The sequence below is a fragment of the Lepidochelys kempii genome, chromosome 1 (assembly GCF_965140265.1).
Source record: "Lepidochelys kempii isolate rLepKem1 chromosome 1, rLepKem1.hap2, whole genome shotgun sequence".
NCBI lineage: Eukaryota > Metazoa > Chordata > Testudines > Cheloniidae > Lepidochelys > Lepidochelys kempii.
The window spans coordinates 62,727,753-62,741,908 of NC_133256.1; the positions used below are offsets into that span (position 1 = coordinate 62,727,753).

Genomic DNA, 14,156 nt, shown 5'->3' on the forward strand with positions numbered 1-14,156 from the left:
GCTGTTGATAGAACTGAACAACCACAGCCAAGACTGCTTCTTAGAATCATAGAATCATAGAATATCAGGGTTGGAAGGGACCCCAGAAGGTCATCTAGTCCAACCCCCTGCTCGAAGCAGGACCAATTCCCAGTTAAATCATCCCAGCCAGGGCTTTGTCAAGCCTGACCTTAAAAACCTCTAAGGAAGGAGATTCTACCACCTCCCTAGGTAACGCATTCCAGTGTTTCACCACCCTCTTAGTGAAAAAGTTTTTCCTAATATCCAATCTAAACCTCCCCCACTGCAACTTGAGACCATTATTCCTCGTTCTGTCATCTGCTACCATTGAGAACAGTCTAGAGCCATCCTCTTTGGAACCCCCTTTCAGGTAGTTGAAAGCAGCTATCAAATCCCCCCTCATTCTTCTCTTCTGCAGGCTAAACAATCCCAGCTCCCTCAGCCTCTCCTCATAACTCATGTGTTCCAGACCCCTAATCATTTTTGTTGCCCTTCGCTGGACTCTCTCCAATTTATCCACATCCTTCTTGAAGTGTGGGGCCCAAAACTGCACACAGTACTCCAGATGAGGCCTCACCAATGTCGAATAGAGGGGAACGATCACGTCCCTCGATCTGCTCGCTATGCCCCTACTTATACATCCCAAAATGCCATTGGCCTTCTTGGCAACAAGGGCACACTGCTGACTCATATCCAGCTTTTCGTCCACTGTAACCCCTAGGTCCTTTTCTGCAGAACTGCTGCCTAGCCATTCGGTCCCTAGTCTGTAGCTGTGCATTGGGTTCTTCCGTCCTAAGTGCAGGACCCTGCACTTATCCTTATTGAACCTCATCAGATTCCTTTTGGCCCAATCTTCCAATTGGTCTAGGTCCTTCTGTATCCTATCCCTCCCCTCCAGCGTATCTACCACTCCTCCCAGTTTAGTATCATCCGCAAATTTGCTGAGAGTGCAATCCACACCATCCTCCAGATCATTTATGAAGATATTGAATAAAACCTTATTCTTGTCACATAAGGCCAAGATCCCTGGGAATAACTGAGCCTAGCCTTTCCCCTTGTAACACCTCCCGTATCAATGGCAGCCTAGCGTTAATCCCTGCTGTGTGACCGTTGGCTGGCCCCATAACTTCAGCCACTGCTACCCTCTCTGTGATCTGTTCTAAGAGAGGTACAACTTTATAAAGAGGACTGAAGTAACTTATGATAACATTTGCATCACAAGTTCCTGTGCGCTGAAAAGGGACGTGTTCTGCAGAGCAGCTGGTCCTCTGACTCCAGTTCCTCTTCTGGGTCAATCCCTTAGTCATGTAGAGATGAACTCCCATGTAGAAGTCATATATCAGAGTAAGGCAGTTGTACGGTAGCCATCTTTTCTGTATGTGTAGCATAATATACTACGGTGAAATGGACCAGATGTGAGCTAGTCCATCCCCATCCCCATGGGACATCCAGTCCTCCATTCTTGAACATGGTGATAGACTTGTTGGGACCAATTCTCTGCTGGCAATACTTTATTGCAGTGAGTGGAGTTATGCCAGCAGAGAATCTGACACACAGAATCAGACTTTTAAGTAACTTATAGGGTTAGCTTGTCTAGGAGTTTATTATTGGGTTATTAGTGCAGCACAAAGCTAATATATGGTGAAAATGTGTAGTCTGTTAACAAAGTTAAGAGCACATATTAGCAACATATACAGTGAAACTGTATGGAAATATGAGTTAAGGAAGTCACATCAATATAATCTAGTTTCTTTCCTTTAAGGACTCCTAACTGTTTTAGGACTGCATTCCAATTTTAACAAAGAGATTAATATTCAATATCCACCAGAATTAATTACACTACGTTCAGAATTACTGTTTTGAGTTATGGAAAATTAGTCAATAAAATTATTTAGTTCCACCCTGCTTAGTGACCAACATGCAGCCTTAACGTCCACTCTAAATATAATGTAATACAAATTTCAGTTCTGTAATTGCTACATAATTATTACTACCAAATTTAGAATACTTGCCAATGACACATATCACCCATTCACATAAATTTCCCCAAACACTACAGAAAATCATGCAGCACACTCACCATTTACAATCTAGTGCTGAACCAGTCAATGGAAAGATTCCAGTTGACTTCAGTGAGCTGTGGATCAGACCTTCTGCTACTGCACCTCACTGACTTACACACAATGATGCAAAATCACAGGCAATGTAATTCATTAAACCTACATACAACGTAATTCATGAAACCTATATTACTTCTCAAAACACACAGTTTATATGGTCAGCATATAACAGATTGTTTGTTCAGAATGACGGTGGAGAGATGATCACTGTGGGACTGGAAGGGAACTGGGTGAGGTTGAGAAGGGAAATTGATGACTTAAATTTTGATGAGATATGACTTTTCATTCGCATTCATGGGTCATAGAGTCTAGTATCTTTAACTCAAAGGTCATTAAGTTTTCTGTGTGAGACAGTATGAATATAGCCATTAATATTACACTTTTCTCACTGAAGAATTGCAGATAAAACCAACATGCATTGCCTTTTGCCAATGTTCTAGCACAAAATGTTACTGTTTGATGTAAAACATGTGTACATGTATAACTTAACTCAGAGTATGCAACTGTCCTTTGCAAAAGTTAACACTGGTATTAAAAGCTATTAGGTCATTTTTGAACAACTGGCTAGGGAAAAAAAAAATCTTGTTCTACACCCCTGGTATTTCTTAAATGTCATTCCATTTAAGATTCAAGAATGTCTGTTTATTTGAGAATACAAATCATGGGAGTAGCGTTGAAAGTGAAATATAATTTTTTTCAAACGTTTCTTTCTCTTGATTATCACACATGTATATTGGGCCATCTTGCCTTCTTAATCTAGTGTGTACATATTAATGTTCTGTAACAATGATCCAAGCCTACAAACACACACACTGTACTCAGATGAGAAAACCCAATGATTTCAGTAGAGTTACACACTTGAGTAAAACTACTTTTGTGGATAAGTGTTTGCAGGATCAAATCCTAAACCATTTTAAGGGAGACTAAGGGCTAGACTAAGAGCTAGATCTTCAGCTGGTGTAAATCAGCATGTCTTCACTGGTTTCAATGGAACTACCTTGATTTACACCAGCTAAGGATCTGGCTGTAGGCCACTGAGATGGCACAGATTCCACGAACACTAAGTTACTACCAGATTCTACCGTTCTTGATCTTGTTGAGTAGCATCTTCATCCATCAGTGGTGCTATTGAAATCAATGGGGCTAAATGTGGAGTAAGGTGCCACTAAACACAAGTAAAGGGTAACCCTGGAAGTGTAACAGTAATTCTCATTAAGGTATAATTCTTTATACAAATGGATTTTGTTTACCTGTTGAGGGCTGTAATCTTTGAAGGATGAAATCCACAAGCAGACCCCTCAAACACATCACAAAACCTTTATTAGTGTGTTTATTGGTGACACGGATTACAGAAACCAAATGGAATTAAATAACATTTAACTTGAAATTGACCACAGACTCAAGAAATACAGGTCACAGTTGGCAAGGCAAACTTCTCAATACACTGGGTTGCTTAAGTTATTATTACGCTGTGAAGGAGGAATTTCCCTTATTTGATTCTAAATAATTCAGGATATCATTATTTTGTGTCTTTCAGACAATTCCTTTGGCAATAATTTCAATTTGTTTAGCTTTTATTATATAAAAATATAACAAATTTTCCTTATATACAAACATTACATTACACAATATACAGGTTAAAAACACTACAAAAATAGCAGGCCATAGGTGAACTAAAAGCAAAAGAACAGGATAGGGGAAAAGTTAAATACTGCACATTTCATAAAAATTACATTAACTACATACAGTTTTTTGTTTGCAAATACCAAACAGTATTGATGTGATTGGCAATCTTTCCCAACAGCTTCATTTTTAAGGCACGTCTTGCATATTTATATGTACAACACTGAATCTGGCCAATAACTTAAGGGCTCTTGAGAGTGACCTAGTAGTGTATGTGTATGCGTGTGCTTGGATGGGGAGCGTGCAGCATTAAACCTTTTCACTAGTGTCAGTCTGGGGGGCTAGGTATCTAGTTGAAGGGGCTTGGTATAGGGGCACCCCAATCTCCTGAAGTTCTGGAAGCCTCCCAGAGCGAGGAGGGGACAGCAATGTGATTGTCCTGTCAAAGTCTCTGTGTAACACTTTCTCGTAGACACTCTGCAGTCCCACTGTCTTGGGCAGCTGGGCCTGGTAGTAGTTGTCCCTGCGAAGGGGGTCCCTGGGCAAGGAGGTGCTTTTGCAGAAGGTGGACAGCTGAGCTGAGGGATGAGGAGACGAGTGAGGGTTGGATCGGCCACAGGATGGGCTCCAGCAGCGGTCCGAATGGCCCAGGATTTTGCATTCAGCAGTACAAGCCCATAATCCTAAAAATACAAACAAAAACCTTAGACCTGTAATCGCTGGAGAAACAGCCACATAATTCTGAGCTCATCAGAGAGTTATTGCCCAGATCATCAAAAGCTTAGAACGATGGGGGCGGTGGAGGAACAATACTTCAGGACACTGCTACAAAGCATACTCTGCAAGCTATTATTATTCCATGTAGCTAGCAAGCCCTAACTCACAATGTATGTCAGCAGGAAGAGCTTTTCGAAAATGAATTTTATAATAGGCTGGCTGCTTCTAATTTGCACTATGTGCTCGACATGCACGCAGATACTTAAGTTGCATGCTGTGAAAATGCTGGCAGGGCTACTCCTGCAGTGAGTGCTGCCTTGGAAAGATGTAAAAGGTGTGACTGCTATAAAACTGGTCCAGTCAACTCAGTGTACCTTAGATAGATAGATAGATAGATAGATCCTTTTACTCCTGGGCCAGTTTTTATTTTCATTGCAGCCAGTCTGTGCTGTGAAATGGACCGAACCCTTACCATTCTGCATGTGAGTGATGAGATCCTTCTTCAGGGCATCCCCACTGATGTCAGAGTCACTGTCGTTAAAGTCGCTGTCGCCTTTGCCACTATCTTTGCCACTGAACTTTTCCGCTTCTCGGGCCGATATGGTGTTGAAAGAATGACCCTTCCAGATGGCCACGGGTTGGGTGGATTCTTTGCTATAATTAGGAGCAGGGACATAGGACTGGAGGGGATTGGAAGGGAGTGCGGGAGAAATAAGCATATGTCAACATCACTACCTTATCAAGATTCCCCTCATCCAAACCGCCCATACCTCCTTCCAGTCCCCCAGATGAGTGCAGTACGACCTTACCTCCCCGTTAGTTGCCCTAAGTCGTTTCTGACCCTCGTAGAGACAGGCATTCACAGTGCTGGTCTCAGAAGAGGAGACCTCTTCTGCAGGTGGAGAAGGGGCTGGGCTGGTGAAAGAAGCTTTGCTGGGAAAGGATCGCGCTTCAAACACATTCCCTCTGGGGCTGCTATCCTCCTGCCTCCCCTTCTCTAGGTGGGAGATGTCGATCTGCTCTGTCAGGGGCCCGTTGTTCTTGATCTCGGTCTCCTTCTTGCGCTTGTTGCAGGTGGTTGCAATGGTGATGATGGCCACCAGCAGCAGGGTGCAGCTCCCAGCGAGGATGATGATGACAATCAGGGGAATGTCCCACTCCAAAGCCTTCCCCTCCCAGGAGCTTGGCTTGGCCACCTCTTGGCTGCTGGAGGGTGCCATGGCAGTCACCAGGAAGTTGATTGTGGCTGTGGTGACAAGAGGGGGCCTGCCATTGTCAGTCACGGTGAGGATGACTTTGAACACCTGTCCCAGCTCTTTGGACAGGTCCCCCCTGAGCACAATCTCGCCTGTCTTCTTGTTGATGGCAAAGAGCTCTGGCTGCTGCGGCTCCTCCACAAAGGAGAAGGTGAGCTCCGCATTGACCCCATCGTCCGCGTCTCTGGCTTTGATCTGAGCCACCAGGGAATCCGGGGGTGCCTGGCTGGAGACCCCGATCTCCACGGAGCCGTTGGCGAGCACGGGGTGGGTGATGACCGGGGCGTTGTCGTTCTGGTCCACCATCCTCACCTTGATCAGGGCGCTGCTGGACAGCTGAGGGGAGCCCCCATCACTCGCCTGGATCCTCAGGTCCAGCTGCTTGAGGATCTCATAGTTGAATGTCCTGAGGGCGTAGATGGCCCCGGTGGCCGGATCCACAGAGACGTAGGTGGAGATGGGGGCGCCCAGGACCTGCGTCTCCAGCAGCCGGTAAAGCACCTTCCCGTTGCGGCCCAGGTCGGGGTCGCGGGCCACCACGGTGGCGAGGTAGGCGCCCGGCGGGTTGTTCTCCAGCACCGCCACCTCGTAGACGGGCTTGGAGAAGAGCGGCGCGTTGTCGTTCTCGTCGCTCACGCGCACCGTGTACTGCCGGACGGTCTTGAAGGGCGGCGAGCCCAGGTCCTCGGCCACCAGGGTCAGGTTGTACTCGGCCACGCGCTCGCGGTCCAGCGGCGCGGCGGTGACGAGCACGTAGCTGTCGGCGTAGGCGCGCTGCAGCGCGAAGTGCTCGTGCCCGTAGAGGGCGCAGCGCACCTGCCCGTTGGGGCCCGAGTCCCTGTCCGAGGTGCTGACCAGCGCCACGAAGCTGTCGCGCGCCGCCGCCTCGCTGACGTAGGCCACCCCGGCGCCGGCGGGGGCGCCGCTCAGGGGGCTGACGCTGATGCCCGGCGCGTTGTCGTTCACGTCGGCCAGGCGCACGATGACTTTGCACGTGGCCGCCAGGGGGCTGGCGCCCCGGTCCTGCGCCTGCACGTCCAGCTCGTAGGTCCGCTGCCGCTCGTAATCCACCGGCCCCTCCAGCGTCAGGCGGCCCGAGAGCGGGTCCAGCCGGAAGAGCTGCCGCGCCTCGGCCGGCACCTGGCTGCCGAAGCCGTAGACGACCTCGCCGTTGGGCCCCTCGTCGGCGTCGGCCGCCTCCAGGTCCAGCAGCAGGGCGCCCCGCGGCGCGTCCTCGCCCAGCTCCACCGTGACCGAGCCCTGCGGGAAGGCCGGGCTGTTGTCGTTGGCGTCCAGCACCCGGACGCTCACCGTGGCCGTGCCCGAGCGGGCCGGGCTGCCGCCGTCCTGGGCCACCAGCTCCAGCGTGTAGGCGGCCTGGGTCTCGCGGTCCAGCTCCTGCAGCAGCACCAGCTCGGCGCTTTTCCCGCCGTCCGCCCGCGTCTGCGCCTCGATGCCGAAGTGGCTGTTGCGCGAGAGCCGGAAGCTCTGGATGGAGTTGGAGCCCACGTCCGGGTCCAGGGCGATCTCCAGCGGCAGGCGGGTGCCGGGCGCGGCGCTCTCGGACACCTCGAGCGGGATGTGCGCCTGGGGGAAGCGCGGCGCGTTGTCGTTGATGTCCCGCACCTCCAGCTCCACGTGCACCAGCCGGTACTGCTCCTGCCACAGGCTCACCACGTCGAAAGCCAGGACGCACTGGAGGGACGGGCCGCACAGCCGCTCCCGGTCGATCCCTGCCTCGCCGATGCTCAGCTGCCCGTCCCCCTCCCGCACCCGCACCAGCGAGCTGTTGCTGAACTGCTCCATCAGGCGGAAACTTATCTCTCCGGGCGCTTTCACGTGCATCTCTTCTGCCAAAGTGCCGATGACCGTGCCTGGCGCGTCCTCCTCGTAAGTGCGGTATCTCACCGTCTTGCAGAGGGTGACCGAGAGCAGCCAGCAGAGGTAGAGGAGGCGCGGCGGAGAGGAGAGGCTGCGCCCGTCCCTAGCAAGACCCATGTCACCTGCACAGAATTGCTAACCTGAAAGGGGCTGAGGATGCGGAGAAACGGCTGTCCAGTTGTTAGGGCGTGTGTCGGCCCCTAAAGCAAGAGGAGAGGGGAGGGTAACTCTCCTGCTCCCAGGCGCAGGTCATGCATGCTCTGCTCTGCAAGGCAAATGAGCCGATTGCTTACAGTTGCCCTAACCCGAGAGGTGCCACCGATGCCGGTGCGCCAGGCTCAGTTTATCCAGCTTCTAAGGCGGACTGCGTCTCCTGAGGCTCTTTAATAGACGCAGATATGCAAATTTTACGGAGCCAAGCAGCCAATGGCAGGCGCTCTTTTCACACTGCTCTCCTGAAAGCCTCGCAGAAAATCCCTTTAATGTGGAAAAGGCTTAGAGAGGAAAACAAGAAAGGAAAATTAGGGAATCTCTTCTTTGTTTTCTTTAACTCTTTTTTTTTTGAAGGCGAGCTGCAAATGAGTTGGCACAGGGAGCGTGGAGTAAAATGCGCGGAGTGTTTTGTTAATTGTACCACTTCAGCACCCTGCTGTTGAACAGGTGCCTTGTATGCGAATATCTGCTCTTCTGAGCTACTCACTTAAAAACGCAGAGAAATAGCTTGCTTGGGCTGTGTACGCGCGCGTGAATGTGTATTTATTATGTGTGTCTGCCTATGATTATCGATTAATAAAGTGCTGCGCAATGCATATATAGCGGGGGTTGATTTTCTTTCCGTTGATTTCTGTATTGATCATCAGAGCAAGCCCCTAAACCAGATTGAAGGATTAACTGAAAATTGATTTTATTCAGATTTGTGCACATAATTGTGCTTTACTCGCGTGAGATCCTGTGATCAGACCTGTAATTTGCCTTTCAGAAGATATTCTTAGAATGCTTTAGTATGCATGTCACTGACCAAGTGGCTTTCTTAAGCCTTGCGCACTAGCAAGCAAAAAAAAAAAAAAAAGTTCCAAATAGGATTTAGCATAAGCTTGTGGAGATTTGGAAAGGTTTCAAAGATCAGACTGTATCAAAGGCTTATGAAGCTCTCGTTAGCTGTAGCAATATAATAGCATGGCAGGCTATCCCATTTGAGGCACCAATGTCTGTATTATTTCACTATGACAAGCTAAAGGGAAAGAAAGTTGAACAGTTTCCACAGAGGACTTGGGCTAAGTTGAATATAATGAGCAAACGCCACATGTATCCATTATGTCCCTCTATTCATTCCCAATCACTGCCATAACTCTTTGACTAAACGATGATGGGCGCTGAATTACACACAATGCCCAGCTCATATTAAAATACATTTAAGATCTATCCCTCCTGATGCCCTGTTACGCCTATTTAGAGGATTTTCTTTTTGTCCTAATAGGGCCTCTCTGGGAAGCAACACTAGTCTCGTTCTAGAAGAACAAAATAACAGCATGAGGTTGAAACCTGGCACGAACCGTGGGGAACTAAACCATCTGCCTTGAAAAGTATGAAGACATAGCAGTGAGTCACCAAGTTTTACTAGTCCTGCAGTCCAGGGGGATACTGAGACAGCGCATGCACGTGCATTCATTGGGGTCCCCCCCGCTTTATGTTAGGTCTAAGCACTGTGGGGGAATAGCGGGCTAAGAGAATTCGTACCTGATCCCAGATACCGTCCTGGTGAAAGAGACCATTGAAATAAACTCAGTGGGAGAAGAGAGAACATTGTACCAATAGTCTCTCCTGAGGGGCCGGCCCTTAAATGGATCCCACGTTTTAGGTCACATTCCGAAACAGAAATACACGTTGCAACTGGTACACCATGACTTTGTGTACCGCGATGGTGAAAGAAAAAGACAATATGCACTTCAAATTGAACTGAGTACTGTTTTGCTCTGTAAACTTTTGTATAAAAGGTATCCGCTCTGTTGAGCGCTTCAAGCGGTTACCGTGCCAGTAAGAAAGAGCAGAATCGGGCTGCAAGACTGGGGGGGGGGGGTAAGGGGGGGGAGAGGGAGGCATGCTTGAAGCTTCCTACAATGTGCAAGAAAGAGCCCTTACTCGAGTATATCTATAAATGTAAAGACATCTACAGACACGAGGCTGCATGAGTTAATGCTGCCCAGAAGCGCTCTGCCTTCTGGTGCTCTTCCCCTTATTTGTATCCCTTCGCTGTGTATTTCGAGGATGAAAAAGAGCAATTGCCGTAGCAGCTGCGGCAGGCATTGTGTATGGGAAATACAAAGCATCTACCGCAACACCACATTGGTCTCCTGGCATCCTCTCTAGTAACCTTCCCCTCACGCTGATTGCGATAGTTCTCCCCCTTTGCTCGCGTTCCACACATCGATCCCCTCAGCCCGTCTGACGAGAATGTCCCATTCTAGTAGCTGGAGTCCTCCCTAATCCCTCTGTCACCAGAAGCTTCCCCCTTGGGGCTGATCATGCCTTAGTGGGACCCCTGCAGGACAACGAACTTGTCACTGGCCAGTACTTACATGTACAGCTGTATACAGCCCTAGTCACAACAGGCATCCTACGAGCTTTTAAGGGCTGGTTACTAATGCAGCCAAAGCTGACTTGTATTAGTACTTTACAGTGAATAGAAACATCTGTCCATTTGTTCCAGCTGTGCGCATGAGCCAGTCCCCGGGCCCGTTCGGATCCCCCCTGAAGTCAATGGCAAGTCTCCCATTGATTTCAAGGGAAGTTGGATCGGGCTCCACGTGAACAACAAAGGCCCTCTCCTGACATCCAGATCTGATCGCCAAGTTAAATTACCAGTTTGCCTTAATACTACCGACTTCTCAGTGTTCACAGCCTTTGCGTAACCTCAACCGAGGACACAAAGGACCTCACTGGAGCAAAAAAGACCAGAGGGAAATTGAACAAAGTTGGCGTATTTTTAAGGGAATTGAAGACAACGGTCCAAAATCTGTTCCCGCTAGTCCGGATTCTGATTTCAATTACACAGCTACCAATCCGGAGTAATTATTGGGCAAATTCTGATATGTCTGGTGTAAATCCGAAGCAATTTCTTTGAAATCAGTGGGGCTTTGGAGGTGTAAATGAGAGGGTAATTTGGCCCCACATCTGACAATCACAGCGATCCGGAAGTCGGGATGTGCTTGGCCAATGAATGACATTTGCTTTAGTCTCATATCTGGTCGTAGCTGCAGTAGTCCTAATTCTTAGTGGCACAAACTACCAAGAAATCATTAGGGCACGGATCATTCAGGCATCTGACTCAAAGCTGTGGCGAACCGTTAGATCTAAAACGAGTGGAAGCAGCGCTAGGAAGGCGCTTTGCTGCCTTTCAGCAGCAGGGCGTGCCAAGCGTCCCAAAACCCAGCTTCCTAATTACTGCCGAGGAGCTGTGTTAAGAGTAATTACCCCGAGTGGTGTGATGGCACGCGAGTGAAGTGAGCTCGGGTGTCTGCGGATTGCCAGCATTCTCCAGCCTGGCGGGCAGCAACCAGATTATGGAAATGGGATTTAAAACAGCGCATCAGCGCCTCACTCAAATCCCCACTGGCGGGGGAGGGGGGGAATTCGCGCAGCGCTGATCTGGTCCAACAAAAGCGCCCCAAATCGCCTTGTTATCATACCAAAAGGCTTTGGCTGTCTCAAAGGAGCCCCTTTCTCTTTATCTTAGCAACTTAGCAGACAACTGTCTCGCGATCATGAGAACAAACATGGCCACAATGGTTGGCATTTTCTCGGAATGCAAATGTGGTGGGCTCAGAAAAGCTGGATTTCTCTGACTCTGCCTAATACCAGCATTGTGAAACTCGCGTGCAGACAGCAAGATTGACATGGCCGTCACGTGATGGATTAGATCTATAGGAAAGTTTTCAAAGAGTTTACAATGAGTGGCTCAGCTTGATCTGATATCTCCCACAGTTTAGAGGGAAAGAGAAGCAGGATATATTCTCATATGTAATAGGATTATCTTTTCCATTTCAAGTTCTATACAGCATGTAATTTATTTTTAATTAGGATTAGCTCTGCCAGGAAAGGAAACTAGACTTTGCTGAGAAGGCAGCGCTATTCTAAGGGAAGGAGAGGCGTTCTTATTCTTTACAAATAAATAAATCAGTCAATAAAACAGAACTATGTTTTGCCTCCCACGCACTTCACAAGAGAAACGGCGGAAAGAAGTGTATTTTAAATGCATAATCAAGAATAAATCAGAAGAGGCTTTGAGAGGCATTATTTTTATGTCTAATACAGAATTCGATCGTTTTTCAGAGAGTTCCAATGGGGTGTTTTGTTCCACTGCCCTTTAGAAGTAGAGCGAGGCAGAATATCCTTTCTGTCTGTATGTCTTTCTGTCTGTTCGTACCAGTTTTGATTTTGGGCAATATATATCAATCACTCTATTGTAGAAACCTTCCCAGAAAACGTACTGTATTGTAGTTTGGAGATAATCCATTCACAAGGTTCTAAAAGACTACAGCAGAATTATGTGTACAGCTAAAAAATTAAACATACGGAAACTCTGTTTTAAAAACCCGTCTCTGAAATATTAGTTAAACAGCCCAGACCGGTTGATTGCTTCACGTGGGGATATATGTTCTTGCAAATTGTTCGTATTGTTACTAATAGAGATTCTCACACCGCATAATTTCTTTGAAGCAGGCAACTGGAGGTTTTCCACAGCAAGATACTGGCTTTCTTGCATAAAGTCATTATTTTGGAGTCGCAGAGCACTCTAGAAGCAGACATTTCTTCATGTCCGATGGCTTGAGCTTTCTGCTTCCAAACCTTCCCCGATCCACTTTTGATATGGAAATCAAGCCTGCTGTCTGTGGTGGTTTCTATGCCACAACACTTTAGGACCTGGATTCCACCCAGTGCAAACTGAAGACTGGTGTTAGAAATTTCTCCGAAAAAGTGAAAACATTTTTATACCATTAATTTCGTGTCACCAACAATCAAGGTGGATTGATGGCCGGTAAATTGCCCAGTGACTGTCTGCGGTTAAATATCTGTGTGTCTAGATATAGATAGATCTCTTCAAAAAGAACGCTAACTCGGGTTGGTCGGTGAAACCCTCATTCTCTGTTCACACCGTTACCCTGTTTGTCACAGATCCCTGAATCTAGAAACTGCGGAAGAAACTCAGGTCTTAAATAACCCCCAGTTTTTGATCCAGACCCGCTAAATCAACGTTTGTTTGTCGGAGATGAAAAAAGGAGAGGACTCCTGGCATAGGCTGAACAAACCACCCCACTTTACCGGTCCTATGAATACAACAAAAGCGCTTTCCTCACCCTGGCCTGAATGTGAAACTCACAAGCTCACAAGCTCACCTGGTTCATCAGCGATATACACCTCCAAGTAAAAGACACGGTGGTCAGGGTTCCTAGAGCATGCGCGGGCTTTCTGCTCCGCTGGCGGCTTGGCTCACAGAGCACTATAGAAACTGGGGGGCATGCCCCCCGAAGGCTCATAGCGCACAGTGGGGCGAGGGCGCCCACGGGGGGGCAGGCTGCCGACTGCTTAGGATAGCCTCGGGTCACTTACGCGGAGGAGAAACTCCCGTGAGAATCCTGCCTGTACAATTTAAGTTTTCACTGCAGGAAGGTTCGCTTGGATCACTCTGGTTACAGTGTGTATGGTAACACCCCTTGTTTCATGTTCTCTGTGTATATAAATCTCCCCACAGCATTTTCCACTGAATGCATCCGATGAAATGAGTTGTAGCTCAGGAAAGCTTATGCTCAAATAAATTGGTTAGTCTCTAAGATGCCGCAAGTACTCCTTTTCTTTTTGCTGATACAGACTAACACGGCTGCTACTCTGAAACCTTGGAAAGAAGGTAAATCTCCGCTGGACTCCGGCCCCCACAATCGCTACAGGGTCCAGGCTGTAACTCTCATTTTCCATAGGGCTCGCTAGAAGCGGATTTGAGTAGATTCACCCCACACCTCTTCAACCCTATGATGATCCCAATGGAGGGAAAATGGGTTAGTTTGTCAGAAGGGAATATTGTGAGCAGTGAGCCATTGACAAAGTCTGTTTTGAGTTAACCAGACCCTGTGGCTTCACTGGGAACACTATGCCGCCAGTGTGAAGGCAGATTGGAACTCCGTAGGGGTTTAGACCAGGGAGTCTTTCCCTAACTGCAGGCAACACGTAAACAATGCATTGCTGCCATGCCCCGAAAGAATTGGTCTAATTTCTTTAGAGGGGGGCTCAGAGCAGAACCACCTGACTTCGACTGCGAGCTGGCTGAAAGGCGTGGGTAGGGAGCACATTGTTTATACATCCCCGAGCTGCGCACGCATCTCCCCAACACAGAATTCAGAAGCAACCCCAACCCGGATTTCGTAGTCTGGGGAGGACTGGAATGCCCTCTCCCTCTACTGAAATGCTGCTTTCATCTCCATGGGTCCCTCTTTCCTCGGCAGCTTCGTGGAGGGTTCTGATCTTGCTTCAGTGATCTCCAAAAACAAAAGACTTCCTTACGCTTTGC

At 48.1% G+C, this 14,156-nt stretch overlaps 1 protein-coding gene across 1 annotated transcript; it reads right to left on the reverse strand.

Moving 5' to 3' along the window:
- Positions 1-3,399: 3,399 nt before the first annotated feature.
- PCDH8 (protocadherin 8) lies at positions 3,400-7,939 on the reverse strand. The gene is made up of 3 exons (XM_073346065.1): positions 5,270-7,939; positions 4,933-5,140; positions 3,400-4,426 (listed from the first exon to the last, which is right to left on the reverse strand). The coding sequence occupies exons 1-3, from the start codon at positions 7,712-7,714 to the stop codon at positions 4,053-4,055; spliced, it is 3,027 nt and encodes a 1,008-aa protein (XP_073202166.1). The 5' UTR covers positions 7,715-7,939; the 3' UTR covers positions 3,400-4,052.
- Positions 7,940-14,156: the final 6,217 nt, after the last annotated feature.

Excerpts from the sequence above, each read along its gene's own strand:
- PCDH8 (XM_073346065.1), bottom strand. The coding sequence starts at position 7,714 with ATGGGTCTTGCTAGGGACGGGCGCAGCCTCTCCTCTCCGCCGCGCCTC. Across the intron at positions 5,141-5,269 it reads TTAGGGCAACTAACGGGGAG|TCCTATGTCCCTGCTCCTAA; the intron begins GTAAGGTCGTAC and ends AATCCCCTCCAG. Across the intron at positions 4,427-4,932 it reads CATCACTCACATGCAGAATG|GATTATGGGCTTGTACTGCT; the intron begins GTAAGGGTTCGG and ends TTGTATTTTTAG.